The sequence below is a fragment of the Penicillium mononematosum genome, assembly GCF_028829835.1.
Source record: "Penicillium mononematosum strain IBT 11891 chromosome Unknown utg000001l:1.0-4488741.0:1.0-4491989.0, whole genome shotgun sequence".
Lineage (NCBI taxonomy): Eukaryota > Fungi > Ascomycota > Eurotiomycetes > Eurotiales > Aspergillaceae > Penicillium > Penicillium mononematosum.
The window spans coordinates 714,081-740,773 of NW_026643271.1; the positions used below are offsets into that span (position 1 = coordinate 714,081).

The 26,693-nt window shown below is 49.8% G+C and overlaps 10 protein-coding genes across 10 annotated transcripts; 7 read left to right on the forward strand and 3 right to left on the reverse strand.

Moving 5' to 3' along the window:
- Nucleotides 1–1,820: 1,820 nt before the first annotated feature.
- Nucleotides 1,821–6,332, forward strand: N7519_000260 (pleiotropic drug resistance family ABC transporter; the record flags this gene model as incomplete). The annotated part of the gene is made up of 6 exons (XM_057287039.1): nucleotides 1,821–3,360; nucleotides 3,395–4,335; nucleotides 4,392–4,716; nucleotides 4,769–5,679; nucleotides 5,734–5,897; nucleotides 5,954–6,332. The coding sequence occupies 6 exons, from the start codon at nucleotides 1,821–1,823 to the stop codon at nucleotides 6,330–6,332; spliced, it is 4,260 nt and encodes a 1,419-aa protein (XP_057153122.1).
- Nucleotides 6,333–7,247: 915 nt separating this feature from the next.
- N7519_000261 (uncharacterized protein) lies at nucleotides 7,248–7,673 on the forward strand (the record flags this gene model as incomplete). The annotated part of the gene is made up of 1 exon (XM_057287040.1): nucleotides 7,248–7,673. The coding sequence occupies one exon, from the start codon at nucleotides 7,248–7,250 to the stop codon at nucleotides 7,671–7,673; it is 426 nt and encodes a 141-aa protein (XP_057153123.1).
- A 775-nt stretch (nucleotides 7,674–8,448) lies between these two features.
- On the forward strand, nucleotides 8,449–10,509 carry N7519_000262 (uncharacterized protein; the record flags this gene model as incomplete). Its single annotated transcript, XM_057287041.1, has 1 exon — nucleotides 8,449–10,509. One exon carries the CDS (start codon nucleotides 8,449–8,451, stop codon nucleotides 10,507–10,509), a length of 2,061 nt encoding a protein of 686 aa, XP_057153124.1.
- Nucleotides 10,510–11,260: 751 nt separating this feature from the next.
- On the forward strand, nucleotides 11,261–13,856 carry N7519_000263 (beta-glucosidase; the record flags this gene model as incomplete). Its single annotated transcript, XM_057287042.1, has 5 exons — nucleotides 11,261–11,333; nucleotides 11,384–11,458; nucleotides 11,518–13,393; nucleotides 13,455–13,658; nucleotides 13,721–13,856. 5 exons carry the CDS (start codon nucleotides 11,261–11,263, stop codon nucleotides 13,854–13,856), a joined length of 2,364 nt encoding a protein of 787 aa, XP_057153125.1.
- A 435-nt stretch (nucleotides 13,857–14,291) lies between these two features.
- Nucleotides 14,292–16,137, forward strand: N7519_000264 (fungal specific transcription factor domain-containing protein; the record flags this gene model as incomplete). The annotated part of the gene is made up of 5 exons (XM_057287043.1): nucleotides 14,292–14,565; nucleotides 14,622–15,012; nucleotides 15,067–15,194; nucleotides 15,241–15,283; nucleotides 15,339–16,137. 5 exons carry the CDS (start codon nucleotides 14,292–14,294, stop codon nucleotides 16,135–16,137), a joined length of 1,635 nt encoding a protein of 544 aa, XP_057153126.1.
- Nucleotides 16,138–16,897: 760 nt separating this feature from the next.
- N7519_000265 (uncharacterized protein) lies at nucleotides 16,898–18,838 on the forward strand (the record flags this gene model as incomplete). Its single annotated transcript, XM_057287044.1, has 7 exons — nucleotides 16,898–17,108; nucleotides 17,163–17,381; nucleotides 17,432–17,693; nucleotides 17,742–18,011; nucleotides 18,076–18,383; nucleotides 18,434–18,664; nucleotides 18,714–18,838. 7 exons carry the CDS (start codon nucleotides 16,898–16,900, stop codon nucleotides 18,836–18,838), a joined length of 1,626 nt encoding a protein of 541 aa, XP_057153127.1.
- Nucleotides 18,839–19,296: 458 nt separating this feature from the next.
- On the reverse strand, nucleotides 19,297–20,180 carry N7519_000266 (ankyrin repeat domain-containing protein; the record flags this gene model as incomplete). Its single annotated transcript, XM_057287045.1, is given in 2 exon segments — nucleotides 19,297–19,802; nucleotides 19,814–20,180. Coding segments are annotated over 2 exon segments (873 nt in total), but the record flags the coding sequence as incomplete, so codon positions are not given.
- A 472-nt stretch (nucleotides 20,181–20,652) lies between these two features.
- N7519_000267 (uncharacterized protein) lies at nucleotides 20,653–21,553 on the reverse strand (the record flags this gene model as incomplete). The annotated part of the gene is made up of 2 exons (XM_057287046.1): nucleotides 20,653–20,724; nucleotides 20,795–21,553. The coding sequence occupies 2 exons, from the start codon at nucleotides 21,551–21,553 to the stop codon at nucleotides 20,653–20,655; spliced, it is 831 nt and encodes a 276-aa protein (XP_057153129.1).
- An 843-nt stretch (nucleotides 21,554–22,396) lies between these two features.
- ftmPT2 (12-alpha,13-alpha-dihydroxyfumitremorgin C prenyltransferase ftmH) lies at nucleotides 22,397–23,580 on the reverse strand (the record flags this gene model as incomplete). The annotated part of the gene is made up of 2 exons (XM_057287047.1): nucleotides 22,397–23,264; nucleotides 23,324–23,580. 2 exons carry the CDS (start codon nucleotides 23,578–23,580, stop codon nucleotides 22,397–22,399), a joined length of 1,125 nt encoding a protein of 374 aa, XP_057153130.1.
- A 913-nt stretch (nucleotides 23,581–24,493) lies between these two features.
- Nucleotides 24,494–26,423, forward strand: N7519_000269 (cytochrome P450; the record flags this gene model as incomplete). Its single annotated transcript, XM_057287048.1, has 5 exons — nucleotides 24,494–24,676; nucleotides 24,726–24,842; nucleotides 24,907–25,069; nucleotides 25,266–25,856; nucleotides 25,996–26,423. Coding segments are annotated over 5 exons (1,482 nt in total), but the record flags the coding sequence as incomplete, so codon positions are not given.
- Between the last annotated feature and the right edge of the window lie 270 nt (nucleotides 26,424–26,693).

Genomic DNA, 26,693 nt, shown 5'->3' on the forward strand with positions numbered 1-26,693 from the left:
CGTAGTTCGGGCCAACCGTGGCGACCCACCTATTTTTTTGATTAATCAACAGTCCCGACGCCCCAACCCCGATGAGTAAACCAACCCGTCATCACGCGGTACCGGCTATAGTTCTCCTTCTCCTCCTTCTTACACGCTTTGATAGCCGCGGCGCTACACTCTAGGCCATAGGTATTATACCTAAAGCTTGCGAATAAGAGCACGTCGACTCCACGTCCATAGCCCGGCACTAGGGCCTTCCGCCTCTTACCGTCCTAGGCGATAGGCCCGCTAATAGTGCTAGCTCGCTAGACCAGGGTGTCTTCTAGCGCGGGGTTCGGGAAGCCACAATCCTAGGGCAGATTATCACCTTTGTCCTAGAGGGAGGCCCAGCCCTCAACATACTTGTCGCCCTGATATTTGGCAAAATATGCTTAAACATCCTTGGGACTGGTAGGAGTCGTTATGGCTATGGAGTGGTGATGGAGTCGGGGGAAGTTAAGAGGTGCTCGCTCTGGCGTGACAGTGATAAACAGGGTAAAAGATTAGGAATAGTACAGAGTGACCAGAAAATATAGACTGCACAGGGAAGTAAATGATACTGGGTGCACGGCGTCTGTTCTACTTATGCCTCTCGTCACCCGTAATTAAGTATCTTTACGCTGTGATTAGAAGTAATGTTCGATGGGATAACCTCAAGCTCCCACCGCGAACCAATAGTCAGGTGTTGGGTCGAAAATTAATTAGTCTTTACCTGTTTATTCATCATACCAGAGGGAGAGCTGTGGAGAAAAGTGGGGGTTTCTACTACGGTGGCATGGGATTGGCCCAGGCGGAAATCTTGGGCCCCACCGTCCAATTATGCTGCTCTCCATTTGTAGTCACCATTCTTTCCCGACATTGTTTCCCTGAAGGCTTAACTGTCATTGGGGCTGACTACAGCAACCCACACTCACTCAAACCTGCCATGCAAAGTCAGAACGTTATGAGTAGTGGAGACGCAGCCGGGGACCAAAAAGATAAGGTTTTATTTAACTGATGACATCAAAGTTAATGCTGCGCCACCCGAAAATATATCTAAAAATTTCGATGCAAAGGTCTAATGCCAGGGAGTGGTAGTTAGTGGCGGTGGCAAATTGATAATCAAGCCGACAGTTTAGTTAATAGCTTAACTTGAGATCAGACAAAGAAATTCCCATGGAAGAAAGATGAGTATGACCATTGAGGATAAGTGGGTTTAGTCGATCTTCATTAACGCACTGAATTGATTTTTAGTCGTTCGATCATCGTAGCTCGAATGTGATTGATTAGTCCGATCAACTGTCGATCCACGGGACTAGGCATTATAAGGTTAGATCCGCCCAAATGGGGCAGGGGCTCCAGCAATCAAGCCTGGCTAGTCATTGCATCTAGTCCGTAATGAGTTAGTCAGTTAGTTAACTTAACTAGAGCTAGGAATGTATATTAATCAATATTAATCACTCCGAGCGGACATGCCTGATGATTCAACGAAGACGGTTGAACTGACTGTTAGGAAAATCTTAATATACGAGATGTTCAATAATCACCCCATCCGTCAAAAAATGTGCCATGCTCTTCGTTCAACACATTGACAAGGGATGAGACAGAGGGCTTCTTTGGGCTCCGGGCCTTGAGTCGGATTATTAATCGGAAGTTAAGTTATGGTCATATATCTCATTACTTTATTGTTCTTATATCTTGTGCGTGATGTTGCTACTCTACCACCTGCAACTCCAGTCGTCTGATCTCCAACATTTTTTCCCGTCGAAGTTCTTCTGCTGTTAAAGTCTGGCAGATTAGCCAATCCGAAGAACTACAACATGGAGATCAATCGCGACCCCGAGAAAGCGATGTACCAGACGAGTTCGCTCGGAAAGCCCTCCGGACGATCTCCCTCTCCAATGGCGGACCCTATCGTCAACTCCAGCACGGAGCAGTCAGACGACGAATCCGGCCAAAAGCCAGACCCCCGCGACATCTCACAATGGCCCATCACTCCAGATATACTACAAATACGACAACGTAACGAGACCAATGGTGGGAAATCGAAGAAGCTGGGTGTGACATGGCGGAACCTCACAGTAAAGGGCATCAGCAGTGATGCGCTTTACAACGAAAATGTTCTCTCTCAATTCAACCCATTCGGGAAGGGCAGTAAGAGCCCACCCCTGAAGACTATTATTGACAACTCTTCTGGATCCGTCAAACCCGGTGAGATGTTGCTTGTTCTTGGAAATCCAGGAGCCGGGTGCACAACACTGCTTAACGTTCTATCAAACCACAGAAATGGCTTTGCAGAGGTTACTGGCGACGTCTCGTTCGGTTCCATGACCAGTCAAGAAGCCAAACAATATCGTGGTCAGATCATCATGAACACAGAAGAGGAGATCTTCTTCCCAGCTCTTTCAGTTGGTGACACCATCGACTTCGCCACACGTTTGAAGGTGCCCTTCCACCTGCCACCGGATATCAAGAACGAGGAGGAGTACGCCCAAATATACAAAGAATTTCTCTTGAAGTCTCTCGGTATCACACACACAATGGATACCAAGGTCGGAGATGAGTTCATTCGTGGTGTTTCGGGTGGCGAGCGTAAGCGAGTGTCCATTCTCGAATGCCTTGCGACTAGAGGCAGCGTCTTCTCCTGGGATAACTCCACTCGTGGTCTCGACGCGAGCACTGCGCTAGATTGGACGAAAGCCATACGCGCCATGACAGATATTCTTGGTCTCACTACAATTGCCAGTCTGTACCAAGCTGGTAATGGCATCTACGAGCAGTTCGACAAGATTCTGGTTCTCGACAACGGCAAGCAGATCTTTTACGGACCTCGAGATGAAGCTGTGCCATATATGGAGGATCTTGGCTTCCTATGCGACCCTGCAGCTAATAAGTCGGATTTTCTCACAAGCGTATCGGTGGCTGCCGTACGCACAATTGCCCCAGGCTTTAAGGACCGGTTTCCTCGATCAACAGATGAGCTGCTCGCTGCTTATAACAATTCGCCTATCAAACCAAGGATGATGGCCGAGCTCGACTACCCCAATAGCCCCGAAGCTCAGCAGAATACGGCGGACTTCAAAGAACAGGAGACTCAAGACAAGCATAAGAACCTCCCAAAGAAAGCCGCGGAGTCCGCAGGATATTTCCATCAGGTGCAGACTGCTACTATACGCCAATTTCAGATCATCTGGGGCGACAAGCAAACGCTGTTCATCAAGCAAGCCACAACTGTCGTTCAGGCGTTGATCGGTGGCTCACTGTTCTATAATGCTCCGGATAACACGGCGGGCTTGTTTATCAAGGGAGGCTCACTCTTCTTTCTCTCTACTATACCCTACCTTCATCGCTCTCGCCGAGGTTACGGATTCATTCGTTGGCCGACCCGTCTTAGCCAAACACCGAGACTTCGCTCTCCACCATCCATCTGCCTTTGTCTTCGCCCAGGTTATTACCGACATCCCGATCATGCTCTTCCAAATCTCGCACTTTGGAATTGTGCTGTACTTCATGACTGGATTCCAGTACACCGCCCAGGCTTTCTTCATCTTCTGGCTCATCAACTTGATCTCGGCCCTGGCTATGACACAGCTGTTCAGGTTCATCGGTGCCGCTTTCCCGAATTTCGACGCAGCAACTAAAGCTTCTGGATTCACCATCGTCGCTGCCTTCACATATGCAGGATACATGATTCCCAAGCCCGACATGCACCCTTGGTTCGTGTGGTTCTTCTGGATCGACCCCATGGCCTACGCGTTCGAAGCATTGCTCGCGAACGAGTTCCACGACCAGGTGATTCCTTGTGTGGGCCCATTCCTGGTTCCAAATGGCGAAGGATACAGCCCCGAAACAGGGGGCGGACAAGCATGTACCGGCGTCCGTGGTGCGCCTCCTGGAGCAACCAGCGTTACTGGTGACCAATACCTGGCTTCTATGTCCTTGAGCCACAGCAACCTTTGGCGCAACTTTGGCATTCTCTGCGCCTGGTACATTTTCTTCGTGGCAATGACCGTCTTCTTCACTTCCAGGTGGAAGCAGATGGGCGAAGGTGGTCGCGGCCTCCTCATTCCCCGTGAGAAGCAGAAGAAGGTACCTAAGGCCGAGTTTGCGGATGAGGAATCCCAGGTTGTCGAGAAGCGATCCGAGAACTCCAGCTCCGATTTTGAGAAGTCTGACGCAACCATCGACAACCAACTCGTCAACAATACATCGGTCTTTACCTGGAAGAACCTGACTTACACCGTCAAGACGCCGCATGGCGATCGTCTTCTTCTCGACAACGTTCAAGGATTTGTCAAGCCCGGTACGCTCGGTGCTCTTATGGGATCTTCAGGTGTAAGTGCACTAGCAATGCGATTGACAGATGGATATATGCTAACATTTTTACTCAGGCCGGAAAGACTACACTGCTCGACGTTCTAGCTCAACGCAAGACTGACGGTACCATTCATGGCTCCGTTCTAGTCGATGGTCGCCCACTCCCTGTGTCCTTCCAACGATCTGCTGGCTACGTCGAACAGATGGATGTCCACGAGTCATTGTCCACGGTGCGCGAGGCGTTGGAATTCTCTGCTCTTCTTCGTCAGAATCGTGAAACTCCCCGCGAGGAGAAGCTCCGCTATGTGGACGCGATCGTCAAGCTTCTACAGTTGGAAGATCTCGAGCACACCCTCATCGGTCGACCTGGTGCCGGTCTTTCTGTTGAACAGCGCAAGCGTAAGTCTGAATCTGTCGAACAGAGTTGAGACAGACACTAACAACTTATCAGGTCTCACAATTGGTGTTGAGCTTGTAGCTAAGCCCAGTATTTTGATCTTCCTCGACGAACCTACTTCTGGTCTCGATGGCCAAGCTGCAAACAACACGGTACGCTTCTTGCGCAAACTCGCGGAAGTCGGACAGGCTGTCCTCGTCACGATTCATCAGCCATCGGCCGACCTCTTTGCCCGATTCGACACCCTCCTCCTACTGGCGAAGGGTGGCAAGACCGTATACTTTGGCGATATCGGCCATGATGCAAGGACCGTCAAGAAATACTTCGCTGATCATGGCGCACCGTGCCCCCGAGAGGCCAACCCTGCTGAGCACATGATTGAAGTCGTATCAGGAGGTCTTTCTAAGGGTAAGGACTGGAACCAAGTCTGGCTTAACTCGCCAGAACACAAGAAGATCACTCAAGAGCTTGACACTCTTGTCGCCGATGCTTCCGCCAAACCGCCTGGAACTGTCGACGATGGCCATCAATTTGCAGCACCTATGTGGGAGCAGGTAAAGCTTGTCACGCACCGCATGAACATCTCCTTGTTCCGCAACACCGAGTATATCAATAACAAGTTCATCTTGCATATACTTCTATCTCTTTACAACGGCTTTTCGTTCTGGTCGATTGGTAACAGCGTCAGCGATCTCCAGCAACGCCTCTTCACGGTCTTCAGTTTCCTATTTGTCGCCCCCGGTCTCATCTCCCAGCTTCAGCCTATCTTCATCGATCGTCGCAACGTGTATGAGACGCGCGAGAAGAAGAGTAAGACCTACCACTGGGTGCCATTCGTCACTGGCTTGATTGTTTCTGAGCTGCCCTACCTGGTCGTCTGCGGTACGTTGTACTTTGTGTGTTGGTACTGGACTGCTGGATTGCCAAATGATACCAAGTGGGCAGGCAGCACATTCTTCGTCGCAGTAAGTTCTCTCTTCTTTGGTTGGCTCCTCGCTCCAAACTAACAAACCGTCTAGCTGTTTTACGAGTTTTTGTATACCGGTATTGGACAATCGATCGCCGCGTACGCTCCCAATGCAACCTTTGCATCTCTCGTCAACCCGCTGGTAATCACCACCCTCGTATCATTCTGCGGTGTCTTCGTTCCTTACGCACAGATCACGGCGTTCTGGAGATACTGGTAAGCCTCGTACGACAATCAACACCCACGAGATCAATGCTAACATCACATTTTAGGCTCTACTACCTCGATCCCTTCAACTACCTCTTCGGCGCCTTCCTCACCTTCACCACCTTCTCCATCGATATCACTTGCGAGCGGGGCGAGCTTGCGATCTTCGATCCTCCTGCGAACGAGACTTGTGGCGACTATCTCTCCACATATCAGCAGGGCATGGGACGTGGCACGAACCTTCTGAACCCAGGCGCTACGGAGAACTGCGAGGTGTGCCGATACACTACTGGACAAGACTACTTGAGAACACTCAACTTGAACGAAGAGTACTACGGCTGGAGGGATGCGGGGCTGGTTGTATTGTTCGCTGTAGTGTTCTACGCCTTGGTGTTCTTGATGATGAAGTTGCGAACCAAGGCGACGAAGAGGGCGTCTGCGTAGACGAATGGTGGTTGTTGGAAGAGTGAAAGATTGCCAAGAGACCCTACTCGAAGAAGAGTAAAGACGGAGTGCGAAGTTGAGCGCGGACGTGGTACCTTGGGTGTGGTATCGAGGCTGTATAAAGGAAGATTCAGCTCCTAGATCGATTTGCTTTTAAGTTTAGAATGCCCCTATATCGTTAAATAATATTTTAGTAATTGAATTCGGACTAAGAGACGAACCTAAGTAATATCTTTCGCGTTATATCTAGGGTTCGTTATCCTCTATAATAGGGTAGCACCTTAAAACGGTGTAAAGATATACAGTCTGTAGGTGTATGGCCTGTCAACCGGGTAAGATACAATGGCTCTGGGAGGGATCAATGTATTGTCTCTATATGCTAAGACTAATTCTTGTCAGAATTTAGGGGGGGTTCTAGGGGCCTCTAGGATTATAGAATAGATAGTAGGGCCACGAAATAGGGCCGATCATATAACGAACCCCGCTCGCTTCGGCCACACCGTATATCTGACGCACCCATATCAGCTAACCCCGTTTCACAGTTGAAAGGATCTTTATCCTTTACACTATTATAATAAAATATCAAATGGTTAGCTTTTAGAGACTAAGTACGCTATTATTAGTTTATAGGAACTACGAGACAAAAATGATATCGAACCCTAGTCTCACGAATGGATGCCGTGGTTGATAAGAGGAGGGGCGGGGTCGGCCGCTAGTGAGGCTGAGGCAAGCACATCCGATGGAGCGGCTGAAATTGAGGGGCAACGTCACCCGCATGAGGGCTTAATCGCACCAACACCCATTAGGGCAAGGCCTTCTGCCTGGCCTACAAATAATCTTATATTTTTCGATAATTTTCCTCTCGTTAAAAGTATATTGTTCCCCTGCCCCGTGCACTAGGGTCGGGACGGCGCTATGGACCCCCTCACGGCCATCAGCCTTGCCGGGAACATTCTTACATTCATTGACTTTTCTTATAAAATCATTTCCGGAGTAAATAATGTCCTTTCTACTCCGAATGGCATGACCCCGGATAACGAACGTCTGAGTGTTTTGGTGGAAGGTTTGAATGCTGTCACGCAGAACTTGGTCACGGACATCCCCGCCCGGACCGAAAACGAAAAGCAGCTCTGCGCCTTGGCTACCAACTGCCATTCCTTGTCCGGAGAGCTCTATCAAATCCTCGGACGTTTGAAAGTGGGAGATAAGAAATCGAAATGGGAGGGCCTAAGGGTGAAGTGGCATAATATGCGGAAGGAGAAGGAGATTGATTCGATTGAGCGACGACTGAATGGGTATCAATCTCAGATTTTGATCCGATTACAAGTCATGTTCAGGTAGGCTTTTAGATGGAATGGTCAAGGGCGCGGGGATACTGAGATAAACATGGTGAGAAAACCGATGAGCAGAACTCTTTAGTCAATCGCCAACTGGAGGCCCTTCGAAGTGAGGGTAAAGCTCTTCAAAATCAGACGATATCCCAGCTAGATGAGCTATACCAGACTATTTCGACTCTGGTGGATTCCCTTCGGTCGGCTCCAGGACAGGATAAATCATATGGGTCAAAACAGGGACCTCTGGCAAAATTGGGCACTTCTTTGTTCGAATTCCAGACTGTGACGACTTCGATCTCTCGAGAAAACAAGATCCTAAAGCATCTGGCATTTACATCCATGTACAGTCGCGAGGACAGCATTGAAAATGCTGAGAGTGGGACTTTCGAATGAATGGTCGACGAAAAGTCCGAATCAGTAGATGATTGGAGAGACCCTTCTCTCGAGCCCGAAGAAAGGTATGGCGAGGGGTGGGGAAGAGGTGGCGGTATGAGGAAGAGAAGAAAAAGCAGGAGTCCCTGCGAAAGTGGGCTCGAGAGAAGTTTCTCGCCTGGCTCGACTCTGGCCGCCACATCTTCCATATATCGGGCAAGGCAGGTTCTGGGAAATCTACTTTGATGAAGTTTCTTTCCAAGTCGTCTCGGGTCAAGAAGGGATTAGAAAGCTGGGCTGGGGGTCGGCCCTTGATCTTTGCCCAATTCTTTTTCTGGAATTCGGGAGATGAGACACAGATGTCTCTCGAGGGCCTATATCGAAGTCTGCTATTTGAAACGTGCAGGCAAATGCCCAGTTTGATTCCCCGTCTTTTCCCCAAGTTCTGGGCAACTTCAAATTTCGACGTGGCCCCAATTCGCTTTGATGAAGTTAGGGATGCATTCACTAGCCTGATCAAGGAAGCAAGCTCTTCGGAAAGTAATTTCTGTTTTTTCATTGACGGACTGGACGAGTTTGAGGGTGATGAGGTCGATCACTGGAGGCTTTCTCGAGATCTTCTGTCTTGGACAGCACAAGCAAAGAATATCAAATTTTGTGTCAGCAGTCGCCCTCATATTCCTTTTGTTCAGTCCTTCGCGAATGACTTGAATCGTCAAATTAGTATCCACGAGCTCACCCGAGAGGATATTTTCAAGTTTAGTGTGGCCAGGTTTGAAAAGGACCCCAACTTTCACCGCATCAAGGACTCATATGAAGACTTGGTCATTGAGATTGTGAATGCCTCGGATGGAGTATTTCTCTGGGCGCGTCTGGTTGTGCGCTCTCTCTTGAAGAGTATAGGATATCAGGGCAGCGAGAAAGACTTGAAAAGAAAGCTTCGCTTGATGCCCAAAGGACTGGATGAGCTATTCGATGGGATCCTTAGCTCTATAGATCCGGACGATCAGCTGCTCTCGGACCGATTATTCCTCTTGACGACTCCCCATTTCTGCCGGTCGCAGCCAATCATACTGAATGCGATAGCATACTCATGGCTCGAGGACCTCGAGGATCCGGGGTTTCCTTACGAAGTACCGATGAGACCCTGTACAGTGAGTGAGATCAATGAGCGAATTGATCGCGTCCCGTGTGTGTTGGATCGCCTTTCTCGTGGCCTGCTAGAGATGTCCACAACTGGCAGCCGTGAAATACGCGGACATGATTATTTCACCTATCGAGTGCAGTTTCTCCACCGCAGTGCCCGCGACTACATTGTGAATACCCGGGAAGCGCAAATGCGAGCCCGTATACCTGACTTTGATGTCTACTCCGGGATATTTCGATTGTTACTGGCAGAATTCAAATTTGCGCTATTCACAAGAGAGGATATGCAACCGGCACATTGGGAAAAAGACGGCCCTTTAAGAATGGCTCTCGATACGCTTTTTAGTGTGATGTGTGCTGCTCATGCACATTGCGGATACAACGTGCCGTCACGTTTCCTCGAGGAGGCCAACCGCATTGTTCAGCATCATACCCAAACGGTAGTATCAAGAAGAAAAGTTCTCCCCGGAAACGAGATCCCAGAGCCTGAAGGTCACATCTTTGGGCGGAAATTTGAACGCATTGGTCGTCAATGGCTCACATTAAAATCATCGAATCATTCCCCCGATTATCTATGCGAGGTTGTTCAGCGCGGTCTAGAGCAGTTTCTCTCGCCTGATCTGATGAGCCTCTTGAAACACCAGAACTCAATCTCGGGTCCGAATTTACTCCTTGCTGCTGCTGCTATGAAAGTTACAAGCGTGGAATTTGTACGGGAGCTCCTACGTGAAGGACGGACCCCTCGAGAGATGGTGACCATGGAGCCAATCCACGCGATTGACAGAGCAGAGCCAATACCAGCCACCCAAGCTACCGTTTCTGTGTGGTTGATGTTTCTATATTGCGTCGTCGAGCATTACCTCTTGGCTCGTTCTATAACTGACGCAGAAAATGGATGTCTTGAGGAGTTCTTGCAGTACGATGTTGATCGCGACGTGCTGTTTGTCGTGAGAATATTTGCCTCGTCCGACAAACCAAACGAACCGGCGGATGATGACCAGGCGCCCGAGAGGAAAAGCGGCGAATTGGACGAAATCGTGGCATTTGACTTGCTGGAATTCCTAGAGTTGGTGGAACCATCCAAGATGAAGAGCCTGCGCATGAAACTTTCGAGCAACGGAACCCGATCAGACCGACACGAAGTGATGCCCATTTCCGGGCCTCCAATTGCGTATCGAAGAGGCTCTCTATCGAAGGCGCTTAGATCAATTGTTGCTCCAGACAATAGCATTGTTGACCTTGGGTTTTTATCACATCTCTGCCTTGAAAGTGTTATCACCCCTTCCGAGCGGTTGGACGTGCCCTTCGCTTTCCGGATCAGCTAAACCGTGACTGGACCTTTATATGATTTATTAGATATAATATAGCAACAATGATAACACTTCTACCTCGTATATGCTCTGATGTGCTCCCTAGGGCTTTTTTATTTTTTAAATTGCTTTGGCGCTAGTAGAAGTCGCCCGCCACGAGGGTAGCCTCAGAACGGAAACGTTAACTAGAAAGACAAATGTGCCAACCGTCGTGGCGATGCGGCCAAAAAGTCCTTGTCCTCTGATTGGCGATTTTGGGGCTGAGTTGAAAGAGAAAATGCTTGTTCGAGACAAGAGGCGACAATTGTAGGTCGACGGGTTGGTGAGATGGGAATAGTGGAAACGGGAGGAGATATCACTCCCGAAATGAGGATTCTGGAGGAAGAGCGGGCCGTCCGTCTGCCCTTCGACAGTGTGTAGCTCAGATAAGGAGAAGAATCCTGCTGGCGACATGATCAACGTGGAAACGTCCTGATTGAACGCACGGACAGGGCTATTGGGGAGATGCGGGGGTCCTCCCAGGTCCCCACCAAGCCGGGGAGTCTCCGCCGTCAGCGCGTCGCTGGGTATCTCGGCATGTCGGGGGCTCGGAGAAATAGTGTCCAGAGGTCCATTGAAGCATGAGTTCGACGTAAAAAGATCGAAGCGGTGGGATGCACAGGTACTTATATGTAGTCGCTGCATGGTCTGCTTCTGTTCGCTCTGTATAGAGGTTACAGGCATAGATTTCTTTCTTCATTGCCGTTGTTGCTTTTAAGTATTCATTATGCCGCAAACATTCGATGTAGAGCATGTTCTAGCAAACATCAGCGAGCAGGACAAGATCGCTCTTTTATCAGGTAAGACAGAGGCGATGATATTTGGGAACGTCATCCGCTAACAAAAGCAGGAATTGACTTCTGGCACACACATCCTATCCCCGAATTCGACGTCCCTTCGATTCGCGCAACCGACGGTCCCAATGGTATCCGGGCACGAAATTCTTTGCCGGCATCCCCGCCGCATGTTTACCCTGCGGCACAGCTCTGGGCGCCACCTGGGACCGAGATCTGATATACCAAGCGGGGGAGCTGTTGGGTGACGAGTGTATTGCGAAAGGGGCGCATTGTTGGCTGGGCCCGACAATCAACATGCAGCGCGCTCCCCTCGGTGGCCGTGGGTTCGAGTCGTTTGCGGAAGATCCGCATCTCTCCGGCATTCTGGCCAAATCCATCATCCTCGGATGCGAAAGCAAAGGGGTCATTTCCACGGTGAAGCATTTCGTGGGCAACGACCAGGAACATGAACGACGGGCGGTGGACGTCCTCGTCACCCAGCGAGCCTTGCGCGAGATCTACCTACGACCCTTCCAGATTGTGGCAAGAGATGCAAAGCCCGGTGCGCTCATGACCTCGTATAATAAGATCAACGGGAAGCATGTGGTGGAAGATGAGCGCATGCTCAATCTGATCCGCGAGGAGTGGATGTGGAATCCCCTGGTTATGAGCGACTGGTACGGGACCTACACAACCATCGACTCCATGAATGCGGGCCTTGACCTTGAAATGCCGGGGGTGTCCAGATACCGGGGAAAGTTTATCGACTCCGCCGTGCAGGCTCGACTGATCAAGCAATCAACTATCGATGCACGAGCGCGAAAGGTGTTGGAATTCGTGAAGCAAGCGAGTCAGGTCCAAGTGTCCGAAGTGGAGCGAGGACGGGATTTCCAAGAGGATAGAGCGTTGAATCGCAAACTCTGTGCGAACAGCATCGTCCTCCTCAAGAACGAAGGCATCCTGCCCCTTCCAAGGGAGATCAAAAAGATCGCCCTAATCGGATCTCACATGAAGACTCCCGCAATATCGGGTGGTGGCAGCGCGTCACTTGAGCCATATTACTCTGTCTCGTTATACGACGCCTGTAGGGAAGCACTTCCCAACGCCGAGGTGCTCTATAAAGTGGGTGCATACGCCCATAAGATGCTGCCCGTGATAGACCGTCTCTTGAGCAATGCTATCATTCAATTCTACAACGAGCCGATGGGCAAGGAACGACATTTAATCAGCACTGAGCCTGTATCGACGACGGCTTTCCAGTTCATGGACTACTATGCTCCCGGTCTCAACCGAGCGCTCTTCTGGGCCACACTGGTTGGTGACTTCATGCCCGACACCTCCGGGCTTTGGGACTTTGGCCTGAGTGTCTTTGGTACCGCAAACCTCTACATTGACGACGAGCTCGTGATCGATAACACTACGAGCCAGACACGCGGGACGGCTTTCTTCGGCAAAGGCACAGTTGAGGTGCTGGGATCGAAGGAATTACTTGCTGGCACTACATACAAAATCCGGATCGAGTTCGGCTCTGCCAATACTACCACAATGAAAACGGTGGGGATGGTGAATTTCGGTGGCGGCGCCGCAAGTCTGGGGGCCTGTCTAAGGATGAACCGGGATGAGATGATCGAGAATGCCGTGCAAGCCGCCACAGAGGCCGACTACACCATTCTTTGCACCGGGCTCAATAAGGACTGGGAATCTGAAGGGTTCGATCGCACGCATATGGATCTGCCACCGGGAGTCGACCAGTTGATCTCGAAGGTGTTGAAAGCCGCCGCAGACAAGACCGTCATCGTCAATCAGTCCGGTACACCAGTTACCATGCCGTGGGCCGATCAGGCCCGGTGCATTGTGCAGGGCTGGTACGGAGGTAACGAGACCGGTCATGGAATTGCCGATGTCCTCTTCGGAGAGGTCAATCCATGCGCAAAGCTGCCCTTGTCCTGGCCGGTGGATGTGAAACACAACCCGGCCTACCTGAACTACGCCAGTGTAGGTGGCCGAGTGCTGTACGGGGAGGACATCTACGGGGGTTATCGGTTTTATGAGAAGACCGGACGAGAGGTGCTCTTTCCATTTGGGTGAGTTGGTTCCTTCGTCTCTTAGGCTCATCTAACCGTATCTCATCTAACCGAATTCTAGTCATGGCCTGTCATACACGACCTTCAATGTTTCACCGAATGCTACCGTCGCCCCGGAGATCTTCACCATGGACGTTCCTACGGTCGCTACCGTACAAATCAAAAACACGGGAAAACTGGCGGGCGCCCAGGTTCTCCAACTGTACATCTCCGCTCCGAATCCTCAACCCCGCGCCCAAGCAAGGAACTACACGGTTTCGAAAAAGTATTCCTGCAGCCCGGGGAAGAAAAAACGATTAACATCCAGCTGGACCGATATGCGACCAGCTTCTGGGACGAGATCGAGGACATGTGGAAAAGTGAGCAGGGGACGTATGAAGTGTTGATTGGGACCTCTAGCCAGGAAGTGGTAGCCCGGGGGAAATTCCAAGTGGATCGCACCTCGTATTGGCGGGGACTCTAAGTAATTCCTTCGGCCTTGTTTGGATGGTTCGGGTGAATTTCTCGGCTAAATGAGGCCATCTTGCCTTGATTGGAGGGATGATTCAGCCATCGTTCGCCGAGCCCATCACCAATCACCATCGTTTTTTTCTTGGCCTTTTAGGAATATGTTTCTCTGAGTACCCCGTGTCCGACTGCACGAAGCCCCACCAGGAAAAATGGACCCTTCGTCGACTGCGCGACCTCGCAGGAATACTCGGGTACTCACCGCGTGCGATGCCTGTCGTCTCAGCAAGACTCGGTGCGATTCGGCACGGCCAGTGTGTGCCAAATGTGTCCAGCGGGGTGTAGCTTGCGAGTATCCGGAGACGGATGCAATCTCAGTGTCGGTTCCCATAGAGCTTTTCCATTAGCCGAGACATCTAATGACGACCAATTCTACCTAAAGACTAGATACATGGGGCGCAAGAATCCTAGACGCAGTAGAACGTCAAGAGCGGCTTCTGTCCGAGAGCCTCTCTTTGAACCGGGGGCCTCCTTTTTTTCGCAACAGGCGTCACCATCTCCAGTGGATGAAGTAGATCCCGAGTCAATCTCCCGCAATGATGCGCTCAAGACGCCGATTACCGGGTCGGACATGATTCTCAGCTGGCCTATTTTTCCGAAAGAGAAATCGGTGTCGACTTTTCCAATGACAGCGTATTCCGAGAAGCCAGATCGCTTTCAAACGGGTATGGCCTTCTGGACGCATCATATCCCAGAATCCGATACTAATGGGCGGTTACAGCTCTACCAAGCTTAGATCCCCAAAGGCTCCTCGAACTGCGCGAGATTTTCATGACCAAGATCTGGACCAAGAACCCGATCGTTGACCCGGACCAGCTGGACTTTTATATCGCTCGAGTGCTGGAAAATGGCATTGATTGGTCCGCCTCCTCGTGCTTGGTGCTACTTGTCTTTGCACTTGCGGCCATCTGGGGGAATTATCCGGACGACGAAACGCGCGAGGTCTCGTACAATGAACCGTCATTCAGCCCACCAGTCACTTATGTGACGATATCGGTTCCGGAGCACCGAATGAAAGAATCGTTGACCTTCCTCTCCATGGCGCGTAAGCGCATCTCCACTGCGTATCTCGACGATACATTACTGGGAGTGCAGTGTCTCTGTTTATTCGGGTGAGCTCCTTCCTCTCAACTGCTTCGAAATACTAAAGTCTAACTCCCGCGTAGAATTTGGTATCAGTATAACATCGAGCCGATTCCAGGCTGGAAAATGTTCCGCACAGCATCCATGCTATGGCAAACGTATCGTTTGAAGCACCGCGAGGGAAAGACGATTAGAAGTGCGCAGGAAGAGAGTGCGTGATTTAATCTCTCTATTGCGGATATGTCTAACTCCCCCAGGTCTGGAGCAGCAGCTCTACTGGACATGCTTAAAGTCTGAATGGTATAACGTACACCACAGACCTCACATCCTCCCACAATTGGCTGACAACAAATAGCGAGGTTCGATATGAACTGATGGATCTCCCGCCCTGTGACCTCAGCCTCTCCGACTTTCCATATTCTCTCCCGAGCTTCCCCACGAGACAACCATCTAACGACACCGCTGGGTGGGTGTTTTCCAATCCCTCGTCCACAGACCTCGAAGCAGCATCTTCCTACTATTATCTGGCCGAGATCTTCTTGCGCAGGCTTCTCAACCGGGCCCGCAATGCGGTCCGTGTGCTCTCCCCAGATATCGACCCGCCGACCATCAAGACTCTGGCGGAAACTCTGACTCAGCTGGAAGGCCAACTCCAGCAGTGGGTAGACTGTCTCCCACATACACTCCGGTTCAACATGCCTCTGGAATCCGCCCCCGGACCGAAGGAGGGTGAGCTGATGAAGCTAAGCCGTGAGCGATACGTCGAGGTGCGCGAACTGCTCTGCCGCGCGTATCTATACCTGTGCATACATGTACCACTCGACCCAGGGATGGCGGCGCTGTATGGGGTCAAAGCGAGCGAGGCACTACATTTGGCAGTTTATCGCATCCAGACTGAGGTGCCATTCTTCCGGCATCCGGGGTCATGGGGAGCTTGTCGAGTCCGGTTCAACCATGCGCTTTGTCTGATTGCGGGATTTCGCGCAAAGCTGACGCAGCGCCCCTCGGCTGGATATGTGACCATTCCTTCTGACTGGGCGGACTGTGTGCGGGTAGTGATTGAGCGGTTGAAAATCTGGGGCGAGGAGGGCGGCGGGATCAAGGAGTTAAGTGTGCTGCTGGAGTGGTTGATGCATGGAAATTTGGAATTGTAGAACAAAAGACAAGACGTAAATTGTTTTTGGTAACGGATCGAAGGACCTATGTACATACCAGTACTGAACCAATTGAACGAGTTGATTGAAGAACTACCCTAGAGATCGCTGTTGAGGGCGTCTCATGGCCTGTGAGTATTGTATTCCGAGATGACCCAATTGATATTACATGTATGGAGGACATCAGCACTGGGTAGTGGCTGAATCACCAAGTTCTTAATGGCAAAATACCTTATGGCTCAGCCAAATTACCCCATACAGGAGAGCTGCTACAGCCCCGTTTCTCTTCCAGTATCTATCCGCAACGCGTCTCCACAAGGGAACGGCGAACGTCGTCCCACTCTTGGCCCGAGGCTCTCGGGGAGACTCCGCGAAGTCCTTGCAGCCTTCTTTAGGCTAATATGAACTGCCAAGACTCTTGTGGAATTGGCGTCGAGCTACCACATCCATAAGCTCGCTTACCCCGCACGCCTCCAGCTACCCCGTGGGGGGATGAAACTATATTTCCACCAGCGGGGATCGTACCCGGATTTTCTTCATCGATACGATAGAATCAAGTCATCCAGCTCGTCTGTGCACAAATTGATGGGTCAGACAGACCATGGCTGTTTGGGACTGGGCCAAGGTGCCGGGCCAGAGGTGTCACGCTGGCTAAAGAGCGTTGAACGGGCAGGATATATAATCATTACTCAGTCCCGGCGAGTCTTCATGGATCTACAGATCAGCACTGCAGTGAGCATCCGAACATCAGCCTTTCAACATGGTCGTAGTAGGAAAACAGCGCGAGGAGAATCTTGCCGAGCCTGTGCTGGCTAACCTGCTGACCGATGACCGTACACCTTGGTACAAGAAGCCGAATCTGAGACGACTCTATTTCATCTTGTTTCCGGCATGTATGGGTATCGAGATCACGTCGGGATTCGACTCGCAGATTATCAACACGGTCCAGATTGTGTATACTTGGAACAAGTGTATGTCTTCTTGATTCAGGATGGGCTCTGCAGGAGACTAACGGTGCGATATAGATTTTGGTCATGCAACCGGGGAGATCGTGGATGGACGCCCCAAGTACGCGATTGAAGAGAACCTCAAGGGCTTTCTGGGTGCTGCATATTCCTTAGGAGCTATTCTCTCCCTACCCTTTGTCCCATACGTCAACCAGCGAGTCGGACGACGATGGACGATCATGTTCGGTTCATGCGTGAGCTTGGTCGGGGCGCTCATTCAGGGGTTCTCCAATGGAGGTATTCCCTCCTTTCCTTATCCTTTCCGTGACATCTCTGATGGTTCCCAGTGGCCATGTACATAGTCGCGCGTATCATTCTAGGATTCGGAATCCCCTTCTGCATCGTCGCAGGGTCGTCTTTGCTGGGAGAGCTAGGTTACCCCAAGGAACGGCCGATTCTCACCTCGCTGTTTAACTCCTCCTACTTCATCGGCCAGATCACTGCGGCAGCCGTGGGCCTGGGAACGGTGACCATAGCGTCCGACTGGGCATGGCGGATCCCATCTCTGCTTCAGATTGCGCCCGCCATGGTCCAGATCGCGACGGTGATGTAGGACGCTCCCCGCCGCTATCCTGAGTCCCACTAACACACACCCAGGTTCCTCCCCGAAAGTCCCCGATACCTGATCAGCAAAGACCGCTACGATGACGCCTTCGAAATCCTTACCAAGTACCACGCGGAGGGTGACCGCAGCTCTATCATTGTCAAGGCCGAACTGGCGCAGATCGAGCGCACCATCAAGATGGAGCTCGAAGAGTCAAAACAAAACAGGTGGGACATGTTCCGCACGGCCGGTATGCGCCGTCGACTGTTTATCTCCGCTTTCCTGGGTCTCTTCACGCAATGGTCCGGCAACACGCTCATTTCGTAAGCATCCGCCCGTGGCATCTGCCCTATATATGTCTATCGCCTCCGCTGATCCATGTAATAGGTACTATCTCAGCGACCTCCTGAACATGGTCGGAATCACCGACGGCGTAATCAAGTCCAAGATCAACATCGGCATCGCCTGCTGGGGTCTCGTCTGTGGCACTGCACTGGCGCTGACGGCCCCGCGCTTCAAGCGCCGGCCGATGTACCTGACCTGCGCAAGCTGCCTGCTGTGTGTGTACATCGCATGGACCATCTCCATGGAGCGCTTCATGACCACAAAGGCTCAATCTGCAGCCATTGCGACCATCTTCTTCATTTTCGCCTATTCGCCCGCCTACAACCTCGGCTATAATGCCCTAACCTACAGTGGGTGTCCCTTCCGTTTCATCGCATGTGTATGTACTAATATGAAAAAGCGTATCTGGTCGAGCTGTTCCCTTACATGGGCCGCTCACGCGGTCTCTCCTGGTTCCAGTTCTATGGCCGCGGTGCATCCTTCTTCGCCACGTACGTGAACCCCGTCGGTTTGGCGCGCATCGCCTGGAAGTGGCTCCTGGTATACTGCTGCTGGCTGCTATTCGAGCTGGTGTTTATCTACTTCTTCTTCCCCGAAACTGCGGGCCGCACTCTTGAGGAGCTGTCGTTCTGTGAGTGTTCGTCCTACTCTACTGCAAGAGACAGAGCTAACGTAAACAGTGTTCGAGGACAATGAGAAGGCCAATGAGGTTGCCGCAGCCGTTCACAAACAGCTCGATGAAGACGACGAGAAGAAAACGGCCACGGCACATGTGGAGGTCCAAGAGACTAAGAATGCTGTTTGATAGTGCTATGATGGCTGTTATATAAGGATGGTAGGGTGAACATGTGGAACAAAGTTATCTGCTAGGTAGTATATGTTAATTCTACGTCTTTTTCCATGTTTCTTTCAGCCGTCTTTTTCAGTAGACTTCTTAGGTAGTCTTTTTAGATCTCTAGTCTTATAGATATCTTCTCCATTTTCATTTAGTAGGTGGTAGGAAAGGGCGAAAAAGACTTCATTTGTGGAAGGCCACTTGCCTATATATAACCTTTCATATCTCAATCTCTACGGTGTCAATTTCTACACCATTAATTTCTATCAACCTCTATAGCCAATAAAATACGCATATAGTAGGCATATGAAATGCTCTTCTAGCAAAATATAATATGGCACAGTGGCTAAATTTCAAGAAATGATGGGTTACTGTCCTCTCTGAAAGGCCGCTATCACTTCCCTGTTTCCCAAATTTTCAGCACACTCCTCGGCAATACGCCCATCGGCATCTGTAATTCTCGGGTCCGCCCCTTTACTGATCAAATATCGGACCACATCCGCTTTTCCAAGCTCAGCTGCTTTGTGTAGGGCTGTGCCTAGGCCCATAAAATAGAACAGTCTCCAAGAAGAATAATCGTCCTGGTACATGATTGTGTTGATGTTGGCGCCTCTCTCGATGAGGAGTTGTAGAACCTTGGTAACATCCGACTCTCGATCAATTGCATGATGAAGAAGCTGCCCTTTCTGAACGTCGCCGCCGCAGCTTAGCATAAGCTTGATCGTAGATATCGGGGCGCGTTCAGCTGCATATGAGAGTGGAGTGAGGTCAATCGCACACCGTTGATTCGGATCTGCTCCACGATGAAGAAGCCACGCGGTCATGTCTTCATCTTCAATGGCATAACTGGAAGAGGTAAACAAAATCAATGAGCTGGGACGTTTGAGAAATTCCGAGATCCTCAAAGTTTGGGAATCACCCGAGAACTGGGGGGCTTAAGCTCACTAATCGGTTGATTTATGTCCCATCCATTGTCAAGGAAAACCTGGAGTGTATTCTTGGCCTTCATCTCTGTTGCACGCAACGCGTAAAGCTGATCCATAGGTAAGTGGTGACGGAAAAGTTCTTTGACAAACTGTATCTCATCGCGTTCGATAGCTTCAATCATGATCTCATAGAGGTCACATATATCGAAACTTGTCGACCTATTGCTTGAGAGCTGTGATTGCAACATCCCCTGGAATGCAAAGATATTCCCGTTCTCGTAAAAGGCGCGCAACTTTTCCAAGATTTCTTTTGACGTCCGGGTTGGAATTCGAGGATATTCATTTAAACTGAGAGGGGGGAATTCTGGGGAAGGTTTGACATCCATGCTGGATAACGGCAAAGAAATGTGTTCAACAGACATCGCGATACCGGAGGGATCTTGGGATAGAGCAGGAGAAGAGACGATTGAGCTGTGGTTAGGAAGGGGTGGGCATTTTCCAAGTCACGAGACCAATCTCAGCATGAGTTTGAATTTTCACCGTTTCAAGGTTGTGGGAAGCTTGTATAGTCCCGGACCACCTCAGATCCATCCTAATTCTGATAAAAATTAGTCTTAGTATTTAGGGATATATTGATTCCTCTCCCCCTATGCCATTATGTCTTACCCGGTTGCTAGGCCATCCACATAGAAATAATATATCTTTATACTTCGGGTGCAGTATACATTGGCTCAAATATTAACCAACGGGCAAGCCTCCATTCCTGCTCTAGCTCTACCACATGTATAGTGTGCCTTTTTCTTCCCTCCCTAGATACCAGTTCCTGTCCTTCGAGATCTAATCAATCCACCTGAAATATCACATCTTGGAGCTTGCCAGGTCCTCAACGTCAAACTCTGTTGAACATAACAAGAACGTATCACGAAGTGCCTAAGTAGTCATTACTCCACTCTACGAACTCAATCGAAATGAAGGTGAGAAGAGCATTTAATGCACTTACCGACAACCGATACCTCTCGTTGATAGCCTGATAATCCTCCCCAGCAAGCATATCACAAAAATGTCGAATGGAAGGATAATGCACGATAGAAATCTCATTCCACCAATCCTGCTGCGACCGATTCTGCGACCCCCGCGAATCACTCTTCTCCGACGTTGGCGGTACCACATTGCCCACCAACTTGGCACTGCCGCCGCGTTTCCCTGCGACAGGAATGAAGGCCTGGCCGTACTGGTAGTAGTTCTTCTTTCCATCAGGATGGTGGAAATGTAGTAGGTTTAGCATGGTCACGGGTCCCTTATGTATCTTCCAAAGTTCATCCATGAATCTCAGGAGCTCGGGCGAGACTTCCAGGTTCTGCGATCCCTCTTTGCTGCCCTCGCGGACGACCTTGTCTAGAGAACCTGTGAGGGGTATGGATGAGGCATCGTTCTTGAGTCGGTAGTCTCTGGCCTGATAGTCGGAGAGGAGTTTCGAGGGAATTCCGGTGGTTATTATGTATTCGTTCGTGATTAACCGGCGTAAGGCGTTTGGGATTGGGTCTTGTTCGTTTGGCTGGGTGGTTTGGAGGAGCACTAGCAAGTCCCATGAGTTCGAGGCGAGAGGGTGATTGTCTAATATATTTGGATGGATTACGACATGGCGTGGACGCGAGGCGACGATGACTCGAGTGCTGGGCGATTGCCTGAGTTGCTGGAGGAATGATTGCGCATCTGTGGACTTGGTAAGGGTAAGGAGGTGGAGGGTAGCGACAGGCATGGTGCAAAAGCGTCGTTGCTATGTAAATTGGGGGTGAGGAGGAACATAAAATACTGAATGAAACTCGGCAAAATGACGATATATGATCGCAACAAGGTGCGGGGAAAGCTGTTGATCGGCATTGCCGAGGTACATATATTGGCCCGATCGGTTGCGACACATCAAACTTCCATTGATCGCGTATTTATTTTGTAGGGACTCAAGAGCCTATATATCCAAAGTGAAGTTCAAGTTGGTTTTCAACCAACTAGTTCTTCACATAGAGGGTGCAATGCATCATTTCGGATGCAGCAGCTTGGTTCCTAATTTATATAGATTCCTAGTGTAGGCCGCCGGTAGAGTGCTATCAATTTCTCGTACTTTCTTAGTTAAGTGGTATAGTACGAAAGGGCGAAGAAGACTTTATTTGTGATAGGCCGGTTTTCTATATCTACCCTTTGATGTTCTAGTTTATTATACTTTATAGGTCACTAACGTCATCATATCGAAGTTTTTGTCTGAATCTCTTCATGATCTTGAACCTACTCTCAGTTTGATATTTGGTACCAACGCTGATAGGGGAAATAGTATAGAAAATATTGGTCAACATCTGACTAGCACATATATTTGCACACCCGTACCGTGACTATCCACCTTCAAAAGTGATATGGTGCACAAATTCGCGAGACCACTTTCAGTTCTCCATCAGAAAGGCGAATAATAAACACTCACGTAGGGCTTGGAATTGCGATATGAGAACGAAATCCCTGAGTGCACATAATTGGTCTTCGTGAGGTCAAGTTCGGGGCTGTCAACTGTATGAGCGTTCTCCTGTTCATTGCCATATGCGACGGTATCAACTTACTAGTACGATGTCACTTTGTCCCTATACGTTCTGGCGAGGTCCGTCCAGCCAACCATTTCGTAGAACGTAATGAGCGCGTCCATCACCACAGCATCATTCATGCCAAAGGTCAGGAAGTAAATCTGGGGGTCCGGGAATTTCTTGGTGGGAGATAGCGTCCAGTTCGCCATCATGACGGCTCGGTAGTCCGGGCTCGGGGGTGTGCCAAAGGCCAGGTCCGGCCAGACGTTTCCACGATGGCCTTCAGGGATCATGAGGAGGTCCCATAGCTTTCTAAGTAGGGTCAGACCATTGCCACATTGAGGATCTTCCAGACGACTCCCGCGAAGAGTCCACATGTCCGCCACACGATCCCATGTAACCATCAGGTCGGTCACGTAGAATTTCATCCGACTCTGGTCGGGGACGCACAGGTCGCAACCGAGAAGTACGACAGTAACATCCTTATCGGCAGGAATTCCGTCGTCATTCAGGCCCAGGAATTCGCGGAGGTGATGGACTGGTTCCTTCAATCCCGGGAGACCAAGCTTCTCAATTGAGTCAAGGTATAGCTTCCCCGGTGCGATTCCTGTCGCCAGCGACTTCATGTGCGGAAAGAAGTATGCCTTGGCATTGATGCCGCTCTTCCAAAGTTCGACGGCCAGGGCATATTGGCCTCGCCCAGCCATCGGTAAGGGGGCTTTGCCTTGGAGTATCCGACTTTCTTCATCTGGGGTCGCAACAAGTTCCTGTTGAAAGTGGCGGAACCGGGCCAAATCGACGTTTTTATCTAGAAAGGCAAGTTGGGATATGCATTCATCTGTCGCTATTTTGTTGAAAGAGTCGACACCCTCTTCTGCCAAGTGTGAAATTGGTTCGAAGCCAATCCTTACAATGTTATGCAGAAGATTCCAGCTTAGCTCGAATGGGACACCATAGGTGGTAACCTGGCTCCACCAACGCTGAGTGTGCTCTGTCCGGGGACCGGGAAGACACCAAGATATGGGACAAGACGTTGCTGCATCAGATACAGGTAGGTGAGCTGGTCCTTCTGTGGATATTGAGCATCGCACAAAAGTTTCAGCAACTTGGGGCCAGTATGTTCCCACCAGCGCCGCTGGTGATCATTGGCAAACCAGGAAAATCTGTCGAGGAGCTGGAAAGCCTCTTCTTGGGAGGCCAGAGTCTCATTTCCAATAGCCATTTGTACGACCGGAATGAGGGTGTTAGGGTTATGTAAAAGAAAGGTAATGCAATAATTGCAGAGAGGATGGGCGTTCAGCTGCAGCCTAGCAGGATGTCTGTGTAGGGCGTGAGAACTTTTGCTGCTAGGGACTCATCAGGGCCGTGTGTGATATGCGCCTTTTAACCATTTGAGTACGGACACAAAAGTTGTCTTCAAACACGGTCATGGGGACAAAAGCCAGCGTCGCAAAGCAGATTGAAACACCCTGCAGAGTGACATTCTCGCGAATCAACCAGTGACGCTACTGTGAAATTATTGTTTTGCTGTGCATATATCATATTGTGATAGTTCTATGTTGTATGCGTCTTGAAGGATCACCTGCAAAGAGACTATCGGGGAAACAATAATAATAATAATAATAATTAGTTATTACCAAAAGCGTGGGAGCTGGCTGAAATGCAGGATTTCCCCAGGTGGGAAGCAGATATTTGTTCCACTTAGCTCAGTTTCTCTCTTTCTCTATATTTTCGCCCCGAATTGATTCCTTTATTTCTAGAGATCTGCATTCTTCTGCACGGAGTATGCAGTATCTCTATCAAAAAAGCTAGACAGAATAGGCAATAGCTAATAGCCTCAGCTACTACTAAAGCCTTGCTTCACGGTGCATATGTCAAATTGTGACAGTGTTGTGTTGGCGAGTCCGGCCTGGGTAAGCGGCTTGACCTGAATCATCTGCAAGAACACCGCCTGTTGACTGATCGTGCATTCCACAGCCTACATGACTTTTGTCTGCCTGTTATTCAATCCTGGAGCACTGGCCTCCGCCTGACCAACCCTAGCCTGACCTAGAATATACTATAAATCGATTGGGCACCCACTCGAGAGTCAAACAAAAGCAAAGGGACAATGGAAACCTTCAATACAATTCAGCTGTCTCACCCAGGGGGTAGTCTATGCGAGTTTGCTCTTCATCCTGGGAGCCATATTTTTCTTCCCCTCTGACCAAGGGAACTTCATATGCATAAATCAACACTCATGGGACATCTTTCACAGAAAGGCCAAGGAAAATTTTGAATACAATGCATTTGCTCTAGTGAAACAGGGGCTTGAAAAGGTGAGCTAAAAGATCCTGGCTAGGCTGATTAAGTGGTTGACATATACAGGGCCGCTCGGCGTTCCGACTGGTCACTAATATGGGTACCTATTTGGTCCTGAAAGACCGATATTCGGAGGAGATCAAAAACGACGATAGATTCAGTGCTTTTGATGCAGTCGACGCTGTATGTCGGGCCTCTCACTAAGCAAGGACTTCACAGAACTATCTGGTTCTAATTCATTGCATAGGTGTTACTCGTGGAAATACCTGGTTTTGAGAGCATGTTCCAAGGATCGCTGCATAATCATGCGTCTCCATTCGCAGTTCGTGCGTTTAACAGGGAGCTTGGTAATTCTTCGAACTCCTTTTGCCTTTCAGGAATGCATACTGATTCCAAGGTTGCTGAATATAGTAAACTTGACTCACTCCCTCTCGGAGGAAACTAGGCAGCGTCTGCAGACCACCTGGACTGACTCGACTGGTACGTATCAAGCAACGCCCCCATCCCAAAAACTAAGTTCATCGTACACTGTGATAAAATGCGAAAATCCCTATTCGCACAACATCTAGCAAATGTCTCTAACTCCACAACGCTAAACTATTGCAGATTGGCATAACGTCTCAATCCACGAAACAGTCCTGGACTTAGTTGCACGTATGATGACAAGAGCATTTCTTGGGTCTGAGCTTTGTCGCAACGCCGAATGGCTTGACATTGCGAAAAGTTTCACAACGAATCGCTTTGCAGCCGTCGCCGCTATCCAATCCTGGCCAAAGGTCCTTCAACCTGTGATTCATTGGTTCCTTCCCCCTTGCAAAGTGGTTCGCCGCCAAATTCAGCGCGCGCGGAATATCCTTATGCCAGTTCTAGAGCGTGAAAGGCGTGCTAATCGTGAAGATCAGTCAACTAAGCGGGAATTCTCTAATTTGGCTTTTATCGACCAGTATGCCAAGGGGGCTCGCTATGATGTTACTATGTCCCAGATGCGACTTATTGCAGTCGCCTTTCAGACTACAAGTGATATGGTGGAAAAGGTGGTGGTAAGACTTTGCAAGCACCCAGACCTAATCCAACCATTACGTGACGAGGTGATTTCGGTACTTGGGAAGGATGGCATACATCACAAGTCTTTGAATAAGCTTACTCTAATGGAGAGTGTGATGAAGGAAAGCCAGCGGCTTGAACCTGCTGTTCTCAGTATGTTATCATCGAATATTGTCGCCCTTCTTTTTCCTATCATCATTATCCCGGATCGGTCTAAATCTCAGACGATCTAAGCACCAGACCCAAAACAATTGTTCTTTGACTATCTTTCTAACCTAGGTTCCTAATTTAGTATCTATGTTCCGCGTATGCAAACAAAACGTGACTTTACAGGATGGTACAGTCGTTCCTAAAGGTACTAGCGTCGCATTTGCAAATGACCTCCGCTTCGATCCGACACTATACCCTGAGCCCGAAACATTTGACGGCTACCGATTTCAGAAGATGAGGGAGGACCCTGAGAAAAGCGATCTTGCGCCATTTACCAAAACCAGAATGAGTCACCTAGCTTTTGGCCATGGGAAGCATGCATGCCCAGGTCGCTTTCTTGCCTGTGATCAAGGAAAGCTTATTTTGTCTCATATTCTCCTTAATTATGAGATTCGGGCAGTAGAGGGATCCCCCCCAGATCTGCAGGTTCGTGGAATGTTTGTTCAAATGGATCCTAGTGCGATGATGTCGATAAAATGTCGGGAGAAGGGAATTACACTTCAAGCGTGAGCTATCATGGTGGATAATGATTGTATACAAAGATCTGCTGAGCCCGGGGGAATTTGTTTATCGATGCACCTTTTGGTTGCCTCCCAATCAGGATCACGCATTATTGAACTACAGATTGAACTACTGCTTTTCTGCATCAGACTAGTATCTCTAGTATCCGAGGTCGAAGAGCTTGCATGGCTTACCCGGAATCGGGGATGTCGCGTTTGCTGCATCACCGATAACCAAGGCATACACCCCCCCCTAAGATTCCCAAGTCGGCAAAGGGCC